This window comes from Plectropomus leopardus, chromosome 13 (genome assembly GCF_026936395.1).
Source record: "Plectropomus leopardus strain MGB_pleo_1.0 chromosome 13, ASM2693639v1, whole genome shotgun sequence".
In the NCBI taxonomy this organism is placed as follows: domain Eukaryota; kingdom Metazoa; phylum Chordata; class Actinopteri; order Perciformes; family Serranidae; genus Plectropomus; species Plectropomus leopardus.
In genome coordinates, this window is record NC_142188.1 from 27,011,407 (window position 1) to 27,026,069 (window position 14,663).

The following is a 14,663-nucleotide window of genomic DNA, read 5'->3' on the forward strand; positions in this document are numbered from 1 at the left end:
CCCAACAGTGTGTACGCGTGACAATCTTTTCGCCTGATTTTCAGTTGGATCCCTAATGACATTTTGGCAAGAACATTCCACTCAAAAAACCCGATTTGTTAATAATATGTATATATATATATATTTTTAATAAAAAATTCTCCAACAATAAACATCATCCAATTAATTTCCCCAATATTTTAGCTGAAACTTATATTCATGAAATAAAATAACAGAATACACCACTATACCACTCCACAAAAAAAATCGGTTCTAGATACATATCTTAAAACAATACCAATCTTAAAGATATTTAATAGAAAATTAGCAAAAACTATAAATTTGCGTGCTCATTTGTGTCTATTCTATTCTATTTTGTTCTATTCTATTCTATTTTATTATCCTGTAACTTGCTGCCTCATTATTTCATTTTTATTTTTATGTATTGACCACTAAAAGTACTGTTTTCAAAGGTGTTCATAAAAAAGAAGAACGTGGTAATAATGGTATTAATTTGGTAAAAATTTTGAACAGTTTGTGGCAGAGATAAAACACGATTAAATTAAAAACCTTCGGTAGAGCAAGACATTGAAGGAGATATTTTACACCACAGGGCGGCGGTAATCCTACAACAAAGATAAAACCTACAAAAAATATCGGTGAAAAAGAAGAGGACTTCCTGTGCCTGGAGGATGTACTTCCTGTGTCGGCATGCACATGTGGTAAACAAGCATATGCATCCGTGTGATTGCAAGCATGGACTCTTCAGAAAAGTGGAATAATTTACCCAAAGCTCCGAGTCTGAAGAACCTGACAGAGGGACGGTTTGGCGTCCTGAAGGAGTCCCAGCATGCTGCTGTTCAGGATCTGACCAGAGCGCACATCGAGTCTTTTGACCAGGCGATCACTGAGGGACTCTGCCGAGTCGTGCAGGTAACCTCGAAACCAAGTTATAAACCACGTATTACTACTTTGAGACATACTATAAACAAATGTCAGTCGGGTTTTTGTATCAGGTGAAAACGTGTTAGTACACGGCTCGTCTTTAAAGTTAACGCCAGCTGAAATGACACACAGCTAAGGGACTGTTCGCTATCTATGAGAGTGGAGAGGGGAAGTTGAAAGACATGTCCAATGATTTTTAAGCACTTGGTGGAGTTTCCACGCTCATGGAAATCCTGGAAAAGTAATGAAATTTCACAGTCACACTTTCCAGGGCCTGGAAAAGTCATGGATTAAGTGAAATTCATGGAAAGTTTTTAAAAAGTCATGGACATGTGTTGTTTGTAATGAAAGAGTTACAGTAATCTTCCAAGGATAACCTTTCACATAATGTAACATAACGTCAAGTTTATTTTCTGTAGCTGAAGAGGTGCAGCTCTAAATGTGTCGGTGCATGACACCGCTTTACCATCACATATATCTATCTATATCCTTATATACATTTCTTCCTATGTTCTCCCTTCATGTACACCCGAAAGGTGAAATTATGTTTGAATAGAGTTTGAAACTGACACCAGGCAAATGGAGCAAGGAAAAAAAGGGACAATTAAAAAGTAATATAAAAGTTTTTGACTTTTGCCAATGAAAATGTGTGTGAAATGTAAGTTTTTTTTTAAAATTAACATTTTTATTAGGTGAAGTGCATACAACTTTATATAGCTGTATTTTGTATTTAGTCACAGATGATGTGTAAAGAAAAACTGCCCCGCAAACTAATAGAAGCAGAAATTATCATTGGATTTTCAAAATTGTGAAGATCCTGGAACACACTTTGTGGGATAAAGGCTTCTGTCAGAAAAAAACACATCCAGATCTCAGCTTAGAATAGTGATGCTTCATCAATATCACTTAAAAAAAATAAAATTAAAAAAAATAATCTGTTTGCACTTACTAAGCAGCACCCATGACAAGAGTGAAAAACCAAGACTTTTTGTCAACTCCAGGATTTAATCTTCAGCTTTTAACTATTAACTTTCAAACCTAAAAGGTTACGTTTTTAAAAACTACATTTTATGGAGAGAGAGAGGCTCATGCATTTTCCACCAGTCATTTAGGTAGACTCAAGGAAAAATATTTGTAGGTTTGATAACGATTAACAAAACCCTCCCCATCTGATGATTAACTAACGGTCCCTAAGTCAAATAAATTTTAGCTTTTTATAGCATGTAATATGTGAAAGAACCGTTTTCAGCTGTGTAAGATAACTTTAGTTTGAGTTGTTCTCTAATTGTGTATTTATGACTTGTGCTTGTACATAATAACAACTAATGGTTATTATCTGTGATTCTCAAAATGCTAAACTTTGTATCTTAAATAGACTTTTAATGTCGTATGAAAATGAGTGAGCTGTAATTTGGTTTGCCAGGTTATTAGCGTCAATACTCAATAAGTTTTTTTTTTGCCCCCAAATGTTTCCTTGTTTGTTGTCTGTTTCAATGACCTGATTTGATGTCCTCACACTCAGTGTGGGTAACCTTTTATCTTTATTCTTTCCTGTGAAGTTTCTAATTGTCTCCTGGTGTCTTTCTCAGGCCATCCCCCCTCTGGAGTTCACATTCAAAAATGACAGGATCAGCCTTTCGTTTGCTGAAGCCACAGTGCTTAGCCCAGTGGTCCCCAAAGGGAGCATCTGCAAGGAAATGAAGGTGTTTCCAGCAGAGTGCAGGGGAAGAAAATCAACGTATAAAGGAAAGCTGGTGGTAAGTGTGAGGATATGTGTGCACACAAGAACGGGCCCAATGAAAGGATTGTCCAGTGATGGATCCAAATTGAACTTTCGTCATTTTTTTCATTTGGTTTCTATCATCTTAGGCAGATGTCAGCTGGTCAATCAACGGAGTTCCCAAAGGCATCATCAAGCAGTCCATGGGTCAGGTGCCAATCATGGTGAAGTCCAAGCTGTGCAACCTGCACGGCATGTCGCCCAAAGAGCTTGTAGAGCACCACGAGGAAGCAGAGGTGAGACAAACATTTTTAAATCTTTGCAAGATGAGCCAAAATGTGTTGCATGCATCCGTATTTATCATTAAAGTGCACCCCCCTCTTTAACGTTAACAGGAAATGGGAGGTTATTTTATTGTGAATGGAAACGAAAAGGTTATCCGCATGCTGATAATGCCGAGGAGGAATTATCCCATTGCCATGTCAAGACCAAAGTGGAAGAGCAGAGGCCAGGGGTACACTCAGTATGGTAAATATACGTTTCCAATAGTATACAAAGTAGAAGTGTATTAATAATTTTAAAACAAATACAGCTGCATATGTTTTAAAATAGATCTCATGGGAAAAAATCCTTCTCGCAGGTATTACCATGCGCTGTGTGAAGGAGGAGCACACAGCCGTCAACATGAACCTGCACTATCTGGAAAACGGCACGGTGATGCTGAACTTCATTTACCAGAAGGAGCTCTTCTTCCTCCCACTCGGCTTTGCACTTAAGGTAGTAATAACATTTTATTTATTTATTTTTTTAAATGAACAAGTCTGCTGCATTCATTAATAAAGGAATACTGCACCCACAAAATGTATATCAATAAGTAATGCTGTGTTCCTTTTAATTTGAAAGAAAAGTGTTTTTTTTTCCATGCCTCCAAGGGAAACGTCAAACATGTTGATTTATTGATTGATTGGGGACCATATCCATATCCAGACACTAGTTTACAAACTCTCACACAACTCACGCAATATAATCTCAACCTTATTTATCAGTCTCAGATATTTCCAAGCACGTGTTTTTGTTGAAACATAAAGCATAAATAAGTGTCTCTTTCAGTTCATTTTTAAATAATAAGGGGAAGTATTCCTTGAAGTGAAAAGAGAGATTTGAAATACATAACAATAAACAACAATAACAATCTTTTAGAAAATGACAGTGGAAACTGCTCATCGCGATCACGTCCGTCAAGATCAAAATGATCACTTTTATTTCTTATGCAAATAATTGACGTTTACATATTTATTAAATGAATATAAAGAATTGTTTTGACTGTTTTAGAATACAGTTTGGTGGTTTCATTACTGGCATTATTAATGCACTCAAAGAAAAAGTAGAATTTCCATAATTTAGTTTTCCCTTATGTTGCCATGCCACCATAAAATAACGTAGAATGAAGCTGTAAAACAGACGGCTTGATGAATTATTTAAACTGCATTTGAATAAGAAGTCCAAATCTTTTTGATCTACAGAAGTGGTTGATCACTGTGAACGACATTAGTACAAGCTGTGTCCACTGTACAGTTTCATTTATTTAATTTATAAGGACAACACATTCATCAACATTTCTGTAAATGTGCCAGTGTTACAGAGGGGGCTCATTTTCAGCTGTAGACCTTTGGCAATATGTTTTGAAACCTGTAAAATGATAAAGTTCACACAGCAACAGCAGCAGGACACCATGAAGACAGCAACAGCTGCTACAAACAGGAACTCTCAAGACAGAACAAAAACAACAAGAAACAACAGAACAAAACAATAGCACAACATATAACATTATAGCACAAAATACCCACGCACGCAGCACAAAGCAATGACTCACAACTAAGTTTAGGGTCTAAAATCTTTGGGTGCCGTATGATATGCTGATGCAGCTCGTCTGCTCCGTGCCGTCCTCCAGGCTCTGGTGGACTTCACTGACTTTCAGATCTACCAGGAGCTGATCAAAGGCCGTGAGGACAACTCCTTCTATAAGAGCTGCGTGTCCGAGATGCTGCGCATCGTCATGGAGGAGGGCTGCATCACCCGCAGCAAGGTGCTGAATTACCTCGGAGAGCGCTTCAGGGTGAAGATGAACCTCCCTGAGTGGTACACAAACGAGCAGTGTGCCAACTTCCTGCTAGAGTACGTTTTTAAAGCAGCAGCCTGACGGAAACAACACAGTTTATTTTTTTTTGTATGTTTAGTAAAATTAGTGGTGTTCACTTTTCTGACCAGCGAGTGCATCTGCATCCACCTGAAGTCAGACTTGGAGAAGTTCTACCTGCTGTGTCTAATGACAAGGAAGCTCTTCACGTTCGCCAAGCAGGAGTGCATGGAGGAAAACCCCGACAGCATCATGTGTCAGGAAGTGCTCACTCCCGGTCAGCTCTACCTCATGTTTATGAAGGTAAGCTCACAAAGACATTTGAAAGAGCAACAAGCGATGACACTAAACCAAAGAAAAATGTTTTTTTTCTCTTTGATATCTTGAGTTTTGGATTTTCACCCCTACAATGTTTTCAACAGGAGAGAATGTCCGCCTGGTTGACGTCCGTGAAGCTGTCCTTTGAAAAGAGAGGCAGCAGACAGAGTGTAAGCTGGAACCCTGAAAACGTGATGAAGATATTTAACATGGCCACGGACCTGACCAAACCCTTCGAATATCTGCTCGCTACTGGGAACCTCAGCTCCAAGACTGGTATGAGTTCACTCTGAGTACAGATGACGTTATTAAAATATGGTTAGTTTCTGAAATAAACGTTTGTTTCTTGCGCTCAGGTCTCGGTATGCTGCAGAACACGGGCCTGTGTGTGGTAGCCGACAAGCTCAACTTCATCCGCTACCTGTCCCACTTCCGCTGCGTGCACAGAGGCGCAGCTTTCGCCAAGATGAGGACCACCTCTGTTCGTAAGCTTCTGCCGGAGTCCTGGGGCTTCCTGTGCCCCGTCCACACTCCAGACGGAGAGCCGTGCGGGCTCATGAACCACATGACGGCCATCTGTGAGATTGTGACATCAACTTTGCCCACGATATCCCTGCCTGCTCTGCTCTGCTCCCTCGGTGAGTGAATTTAGTCAATTCCCCGAAATGAAGCCACGTGGCAAAACATATGGATCAGATGTGATTCTGTCCTTTAAGTCCGTGTAAAGTGATAATTAAAATGTGTTCTGAGTTTGTCACATCACAGAAAGATGTGTTATTAAACACCTGACCGAATTTAAACGATCAAAAAAATGGCAATGTAAAAGAAGGTCTCAAAATGATGAAAAAATGCACAGTATTCTCTGATCTGAAACTGGGGGAGTGTCTGCTGGAGGAGTGGAGGCCACGCCCATTCACGTGGCTATGCTAATGATGCGTCTCACTTTTATACTGCTGCATTGTCAGGGGCGGGGTTATGCTGAGTATAGCTCCACTGCATCATCGAGCTATGGTTTTAGGCCCCGCCCAAAAAATCTTAAAACAGGAAAATGGTGAAAAAGCAGTCAACCGTGTAACTCCAGTCTTCAAACTTCTGCACAGCCTGCTCATTATGTCAGCGTGGAGTTACTGACAGTGTTGCAAGCAGTGGTAAATATTCAACACCTCAAGGCTAACGGTAGCAAGCACACTTGTTGCAGGCGGTTCTTAAAAAGTCTTGAATACATATTTACTAGTTATACCCCTTTAAATGTATAAAATTGTCTTGAATTGTGATTAGATGTGGAGGGAAACAGACTTTGTTACAGCACCTGTATATGCACAGTTCCCCTATTTTCATCCCCTCTATGCATTTTGATCACGTGATGAGTCTGCATTGTTAAACTAAGGCCAGCCTGCTCATTAGTTTAGTTTTTCAGTGGAAGCACATAGAGTATCATAGGACTGATGATACTTAAGTGTCATTTTATCTTACAGTTCATTACAGCAATCATCAGTACTTGAAAACAGGGCTGGACAATATGGGCTGAAAATTATATTGCGATATTTTGAGGCTGCATCTTGAAACATGATATATATCTTGATATTTTTACATCTCCTTAAAAGCACATGGTTAATGCTAGAATTGGGAGACAGATTTTTTTTTTTTTTTTTACCAAACTCCCTCTTTGATGTGACAATTATGTAGGAATGACTAGTGGTGAAAAAAAATATGAACACAATTCCATTTTTGGTCAATAATCGTTATGACTGAAAGGCAAGTATTAAAACAAGGAGAACTTTTTGATATGTTGAGAAAGGCATTTCACTTTACTGCAGTGCAACCTTTAAAATCAGGAAAAAAACACTTATTCCTCATCACAATATAACAATATCCAATATCTAAGACGATGTATAGTCTCATACCTCATTATGATATAATATCTTTATAATGCCCAGCCCTACTTAGAAAGAGTATGTTTTCACATTTGGTGTATAGTTCTTAAATTACATTTAAAACTGTATTAAAAAGGTCATAAAAAGTCTTAAATTTAACTTGTTCATACCTGTAGACACATACCTGCAGATATTAAAACTGATGGTTAAAAGAATAATGTTGGACGAGCCATGTCGACCACGTCGACCCAGCCACTTTCTCATCCAGACTCATGGAGCCTTGTTTTCTCTCACTGCAGAGCATTATTTACATTACAGCAAGTTGTCACTCCGGGTCAGTCTCCGTTTAGTTTCAATCTGCTTCCCCATGAGCTCATGTAAGGTGATGCGTTCATGCTCCCTCTGGCACAGTCTTAATAATATCCTGTAGTGGGTGATACGCCATTATTTTCAAATCTTGTAATGTGTGCATGTTTGAGGTAAGAGAGAAAAAAGCATCTGTTAAATTTCTCCTCATGTGTATGATGCAGCCAGAATCCAAAATCAGTTAGGACTTTCAAGCTCCTGTAGTCTGAGCCCAGCTTAAAAGAAACCCACAAATTTTTAGGTACATTTCTGTTGGCTGAAACACATAATAAAAATATTTTTCTGTCTCTGGTGCCTAAGGTGTTACTCCAGTGGATGGATCTCCTGGCCAGGCCTTTTCAGACTGCTACCCTGTGGTCCTGGACGGGGCTGTCGTAGGCTGGGTGGAGACTGAACTAGCCCCGGTTGTGGTCGACTCACTACGCAGGTTCAAGGTATATCAACTGTGTCATGTATACAATGTCAACCATCTGTACCACCCACACTGTGTGTGCAGAAAACTGACGTTTAAAACTAATACCTCCAGGTGCTGAAAGAGAAGAGGATCCCTCCCTGGACTGAAATAGTTCTGGTTCCAAAAACAGGCAAGGCCAGCTTGTACCCGGGCCTGTTCCTCTTCACCACACCCTGCCGGATGATGCGGCCCGTATGCAACTTAGCCCTTGGCAAGCAAGAGTTAATTGGCACCTTTGAGCAAGTATGTGTAAACTCCTATCGGTAAACAATCATGTAGTAGTTTTTCTTTTTTTTAATTGAATCTTTTTTCTGTCTTGCTCCAGCTTTACATTAATGTGGGCATCTTGGAGGATGAGATCGAGCCCGGAGTGACCACACACCAGGAGCTCTTCCCGCACAGTATGCTCAGTGTGGTGGCCAGCTTCATCCCATACTCAGACCACAACCAGAGTCCAAGGAACATGTACCAGTGTCAGATGGGTGAGTCTCAGACCCACGCAGATGCGCAGCCGGATACGATTCAAATGTTTCAGTCCTTTTTTATCGATTTGTAGAGTCATCAAGCATCGTGTCCGTGTTCTCTTCTCAGGTAAGCAGACGATGGGTTTCCCCCTTCACGCATTCATGGATCGCTCAGATAATAAGCTGTACCGGCTCCAGACCCCACAGAGCCCGCTGGTCAGGCCCTACATGTACGACCACTACAACCTGGACAACTACCCCAGCGGCACAAACGCCATTGTGGCGGTCATATCCTACACGGGCTACGACATGGAAGATGCCATGGTGAGTAAAACACAATAGCTATTGTAGTTTTTTTAATGCCTCCGCGCCGGCGATAGCTATGGCCAGAATTATAATGTTCTCTGGTCGTCTGTCCATTCATCTTATTCTCATGAACGGGACATCTCAAGAACTATGGAGGACTGAAACTGACAAAATCAAAAATAAATAAATAAATGTGTCAATAAATACATGAAAATTCACAAAATGACAAGATTTATTTATTTCCCATTTAATTTTCCATTGAATTTATCAATTTATTTATTTTAGTATTTTTTATTTGCTTATTTATTTTTGTATTATTTTCCGCTTTATGTATACATTTTCTCTATTTATTTAAATTTTCCATCTTAATTTCCATTTGTCATATTTATTTATTGATTTTTAAATTTATTTTATTTGTGTAACTATTTATGTATTAATTTGTGTGTTATACGTAATACATACATATTAATAATTCACCAATAAATAAGCAGATAAATATGAAAATGAATAAACTGATAAATAAAATGGAAAATTAAATAAATATTGTCATTTTTGGCATTTTCATTTATTTATTGACACATTATTTATTTATTTTTGATTTTGTCAGTTTAAGTCCTCATAAAGAACATCTTATGGGAATTTCTTCAAATTTAGCATAAATGTCCACTTGGACTCCAAGATGAACTCATCAGATTTTGGTGATCATAGGTCAAAGTTCAAGGTCAGTGCGACCTGGAAGGTCTCATTCTTGTGAACGTGAAAAAAAGCCTTGAGGAAATTTTTTAAAATTTAGCACAAACATCCATTTGGACCCAACAATGAACTGATTAGACGTTGGTGGTCAAAGGTCACTGTGACCTCGCAAAATATGTTTTTGGGACATTACTCAACAATTCATACAGTAGTCATGGCAGAATTTTACACACTTGTCTAATGAGATAAAATGAGGAAGTTGTGACATTTTATATCCAAAAGGTCAAAGGTCAACTTCACTGCCATATCATAATGTTCTGCAAAAACTCTTTTCTGTCATTACTGAACACCAGAGACGTTTGGTCAGATACTGTATTGGTGACATTAACTTTGGGTGCCCGTCTTGAAACTATGCTGATTGTGTAGATCTTCTGTGCTGCTGGTTTGAAGATGCGTTTGGAGCGTCTATGTTTTAGTATGTGCAGCTTCTTTGCATCCATCTATATTTGAAGAATTGACCTATGGCTAAGCCCCGCCCTCGAACGCCACGAGCCAATCACATTTTGTGCAGCTACACAATGCGCTCAGACTAGCTGCTCATAGACCTCCATAGAAAAGCATCAGAAATTTAAATTTTCCTGCAGTTTTATTTAAATTGATGCAGTTGTAATGTAAAAAGATCAAATGATGTGTGTGGGGATACAGGGTATCCTGAAAGGCTAGAGAATGTCTGTTTTATCCTGTTCCCAAAACCTCACATGAACAGAGCAAAGTTTGATTTGAGCCAGTCGGTCAGCTCAATGTAAAAAAGATTAAAAAAGGATTTCTATGTTTTCTAAGGTAAAGCAAGTCACAAGTATATATAATCTCATACATTATGTCTGCAACATCGTAAAGGGATGGGTACTGAAACCCGCGTGTAACAGGCCAGATTAACCCCTCGCCAGACTATACGCGGGTATAGTCTAGCCAAGGGGTATATTTTTGGCTGTTAACACTGGTAGTAAACGGGCCCTGCTGCTGTATTATTAAAGATCGTAGGATCAATAAGTTCTGACGTAAAGGATTCTGCTATCAATATAGGAGATTTTGAGAAAACATATCTCTTGCTTATTTAGGTTACCCAATGTTTTGTTTTACAGTTTTTTATCTCACTAACTGTATTTTGAAATAGCAACAAGATTCAAACTTTGTCTGTGGTCCGTTTTCGCTCTTCAATCCAGAGGAGAACTGTGTGTGTCGAAACCTGCAGCCTGCGCACACACACAATGACACACCCCAAAGTCTGGTTACAGTTCTCAAGAGTTGATACCAATACTGCTCATTGCAAAAACAAAAACAAATGCAAAAACTCTTTTGCACGTAAGGGTAAAAACACGAGCAATCAAGTCAAGAGTCTTTTGATGGCTTCTGTGTGAAATAAGAAGCTTCTGTCCCCAAAACTTCCCTGTAGCATCTTTAGAAATGTCCGACATTGACAGCTATAGTTTGTTTGGACAGCGCGCTGATTGTTTTTCTGAGGTGAGCTCAAGGGGCGGGGCTTAGCCATAGGTCAATTGTCTGTCTGTCATGGCTAGGCCTGTCGAGATAATCGCTACATCGACTTGTTGCACGATATATAAAAATGAACTCGATAACTTTTCTGACCTTGATATTGCCGTTTACCTGCGTGTTTACATAAGGATGTGACCAGTGTTTTAGCCGGTCGTGCTGTTACTGACCCTCTGGTCTGAGTCAGTCTGCTCTCTGTGAGAGGCGAGACTCATACACACACAGCGTGGGCAGCATGCAACAATCACTACGCTGCCATGTACAGTTTACGGTTATAGCTCGATTATTTAACTGGACTACTGTCCCTGTCCCAGTATACAGGCACAGTGGGAAAATCACTTTACTGATAGAAGTATGTCTTACTCTGCCGCTGATGGTGGAGATATGCCTCTTTCAGCGAGTTGCTATAAACCTACATCATTTATACAGTCTATGATGTAGAATCACAATCATAACTGTTTATTTACAACTACTTTGGGGTGGAAAACTGCTGCGTCATGCACACATGTCATAATCACATGACACTAAGCAAACTCAACCTCATTGATTAGTTTAATGCCACCTGAAAAAATCAATACCAGTTTAAGTGTAGCCTATGCTTTATTTAGAATATTTTCACAGCTTTACCCCATTGTAAGACAGCCCTTACTGACGGGGATTTGAAGCTGTTATATCATTGAAAAAAACAATAATTTTACCCCATCTACCAATGGCTTTCAGTAGATGGAAGTCAGACACTCAAGTCCAACACATTTATCATCAGAAAACAAGGAGAGATGACACAGGAAAAAACATCAGAATGTCACAGACATCATGAAAGACAGCCCTTCACTTCAGTGGAGTGAAGATGGTTTAGGTACAGATAGATAATTGCCGATAGGTATGCTGAGAATAAAGTATAAGCTGCCCTAATAACAATAAATGTCACTTAACAAGGATTGTAGTTATGTTTTTCTTTTTTACTAAAAGGAAACTGTGAAGTTTGACATGGGAGGTTCGATTGTAGAGAAACCTTGCAGTTCACTCAATTAGTGGAGGTCAAAGAAAAAAGCTCCATGATAAGTCACACAGGACAGGGGAGAAACCTTGCAAGTCATGTCAGTGTGTGGAAATAGTTTGTCACTGGAAATTTAAATAGTCAGTGTCACATGAGAATTACATGTCATGTCTTTATTTTCTGCACCAAATTATAGAATAGTATCGATTAGAGTACTGATAAGTATCAGCATAGATAAATCGATAAATAGTATTGGCATCTGCATCAGTATTAATAAAATCCCAACGATACCCATCCTTATTTAAATATAGTGTCAGCTTAAAATGGTATTGATTTTTTGGATGGTTAAAATATGTTGTGCTGCAGCCCTGACCACAGCAGTGCAGTGCAGTCCCAAAGCCAAACTCTACAGCTCCGGTGTCGGTATATTTTGGATTTAAGCGGAATGAATGAGGAGAGCCCATTAATGTTAATGAGCCGGTATTTTGACTTTGTTTGAGAACAGTGGCTCCTGTGCAAAAAAAGTCAATATTTATTTAAGTGCAATTTTTTGTTAACTGAGGCTAAGAGTCTGTTTTAGTTACTTTTCTGGTCGTGTGTTGTTTATTTTGTGTATATTTGATTTTTATTGGATAAATAACATTTTTTCAGATTTCATTTCCAAGGTTGAGTATTCCCGAGGATTATAAGTTCCCTTTGAAAAGACGTTCATTGCATTAGTATGCCATATTATCATTATGTCAGTGACATAAAGTTGTCTTAAAATGACATTGACGATAACATTGTTTATCGCGATATTTTCTGGGAAAATATATCGTCCAACAAAATCCGTTATCGTGACAGGCCCAGCCATGGCTGCATGAGTTTAGACATGGATTTAAATTGTAACTGCAACATGACTGAAACTTTGAAAAAAATTATTAGATTGTGAACAAGTCGTCATGGGAGAGAGGCTTTGCCCACGGAAGTATCTATAAGACTGAGCTGGTGGACCTGGCAGACAAAGTGAAGGGAGAAGACAGCGTGGTGTTTGGAACCAAACCTGGTGACCCGAAAGTAAATGCCAAATTGGACTCTGATGGACTACCATTCATTGGATCAACGCTTAAGTATGGAGACCCCTTCTACAGCTACATGAACTTAAACACTGGCCAGACCTTTGTCAACTTCTACAAGTAAGTGTTTCGACAATATTATCTACATAGACAAACAAATTCTTTATTACCAATGTTACCTTTATTCTTCAGTATATTCATTTTTTCAATTAAATAAATATTGTGATTTTTCTCCCCAAGGAGCCAAGAGGCCTGTGTTGTGGACAATATAAAGATCTGCAGTAATGACAATGGCTTAGGCCGTTTCAAACGTGTCTGCATCACAATGCGAGTGCCACGAAACCCCACCATTGGTGACAAATTTGCCAGTCGCCACGGTCAGAAGGGCATCCTGAGCCGGCTGTGGCCAGCTGAAGACATGCCGTTCACAGAGAGTGGCATGGCTCCCGACATCTTGTTCAACCCTCACGGCTTCCCCTCCCGCATGACCATCGGGATGCTGATTGAAAGCATGGCCGGCAAGTCTGGCGCCCTGCACGGCCTGAGCCACGACGCCACACCCTTCACCTTCTCAGAGAAGAACTCTGCACTTGAGTACTTTGGCGAAATGCTCCGGGCAGGTGGATACAATTACTACGGCACAGAGCGGCTCTACAGTGGAGTGAGCGGTCAGGAGCTAGAGGCTGACATATTCATTGGAGTGGTCTACTACCAGCGGCTACGTCACATGGTGTCTGACAAATTCCAGGTGAGGACCACAGGAGCGCGTGACAAGGTGACCAATCAGCCGGTGGGAGGGAGGAACATCCAGGGAGGTATCCGTTTCGGGGAGATGGAGCGAGACGCCCTGCTGGCCCACGGCTCTTCATTCCTACTTCATGATCGGCTCTTCAACTGCTCGGACCGATCTGTGGCTCAAGTGTGTGTTGACTGCGGCAGCCTGCTCTCTCCTCTGTTGGAGAAACCGCCACCCCACTGGTCGGCCATGCGCCACCGAAAGACTGTCTGCACTCTGTGTGGTAAAAGTGACTCGATTGACTCTGTGTCCGTTCCGTACGTTTTTCGCTACTTTGTTGCCGAGCTTGCAGCGATGAACATCAAAGTCAAGTTAGATGTTAAGTGAATTTTGCTGGACAGCCAGTAAAGACACATGCCTTAAATGTGACAAATCGGAAAAAAGTGTCTATTATGAAACGGCTTGTTTGATTAAAAATTGGCCTTTATCTCCTTTAAAGCTGCTACAATTAACCATCCCAAATATAAAACAACAAACCCTCAAGCTATGGTGTCTGTCAGAAGAATCAGCTCCGTACGACGTGTTCTTTTAGCACAAGTGTTTTATCCACGAAGACTTTGGCAAAATGACAGAGTAGCAGATTATGATGGAATTAATTTGTAAAACAAACGACCCAAATGTCTTTTTGTACAGTAACTCTGAGCACTGAATAAAAATGATGCTGTACCATTGTACCAAGAATTCAGATCTTTTTCTTAAGTACTGCTACATTACAAAAATTACAAAAAATAATAAAACATTTCAAAAATAAATAAATCACTTAAGTACTAATAATATTATAGTGGTATATATATATATATATGTATATATATATATGTATATATATATATATATAACATGTCAACACTATACTTTGACGTTTTTGTAGCATTTTGGGTCACGTTTAACGAAATACTATACTATGTCATTTTCGGTTAGATTTTTCGACATGCTATGTTATGATGTGTTTGGACGTTTTGTCGCTAAGATGTGTTTCGACTACTATTCTATGTGGTTTTCAGCTGTTTT

General features: G+C 39.5%; 1 protein-coding gene across 1 annotated transcript; it reads left to right on the forward strand.

Annotated features, from left to right (window-relative positions):
• Positions 1–494: 494 nt before the first annotated feature.
• polr1b (RNA polymerase I subunit B) lies at positions 495–14,336 on the forward strand. The gene is made up of 15 exons (XM_042502514.2): positions 495–912; positions 2,514–2,681; positions 2,794–2,940; positions 3,040–3,172; positions 3,285–3,421; positions 4,596–4,819; positions 4,913–5,084; positions 5,204–5,375; positions 5,456–5,737; positions 7,640–7,773; positions 7,866–8,036; positions 8,119–8,275; positions 8,385–8,581; positions 12,729–12,979; positions 13,100–14,336. Exons 1-15 carry the CDS (start codon positions 736–738, stop codon positions 13,980–13,982), a joined length of 3,405 nt encoding a protein of 1,134 aa, XP_042358448.1. The 5' UTR covers positions 495–735; the 3' UTR covers positions 13,983–14,336.
• The last annotated feature ends 327 nt before the right edge of the window (positions 14,337–14,663 follow it).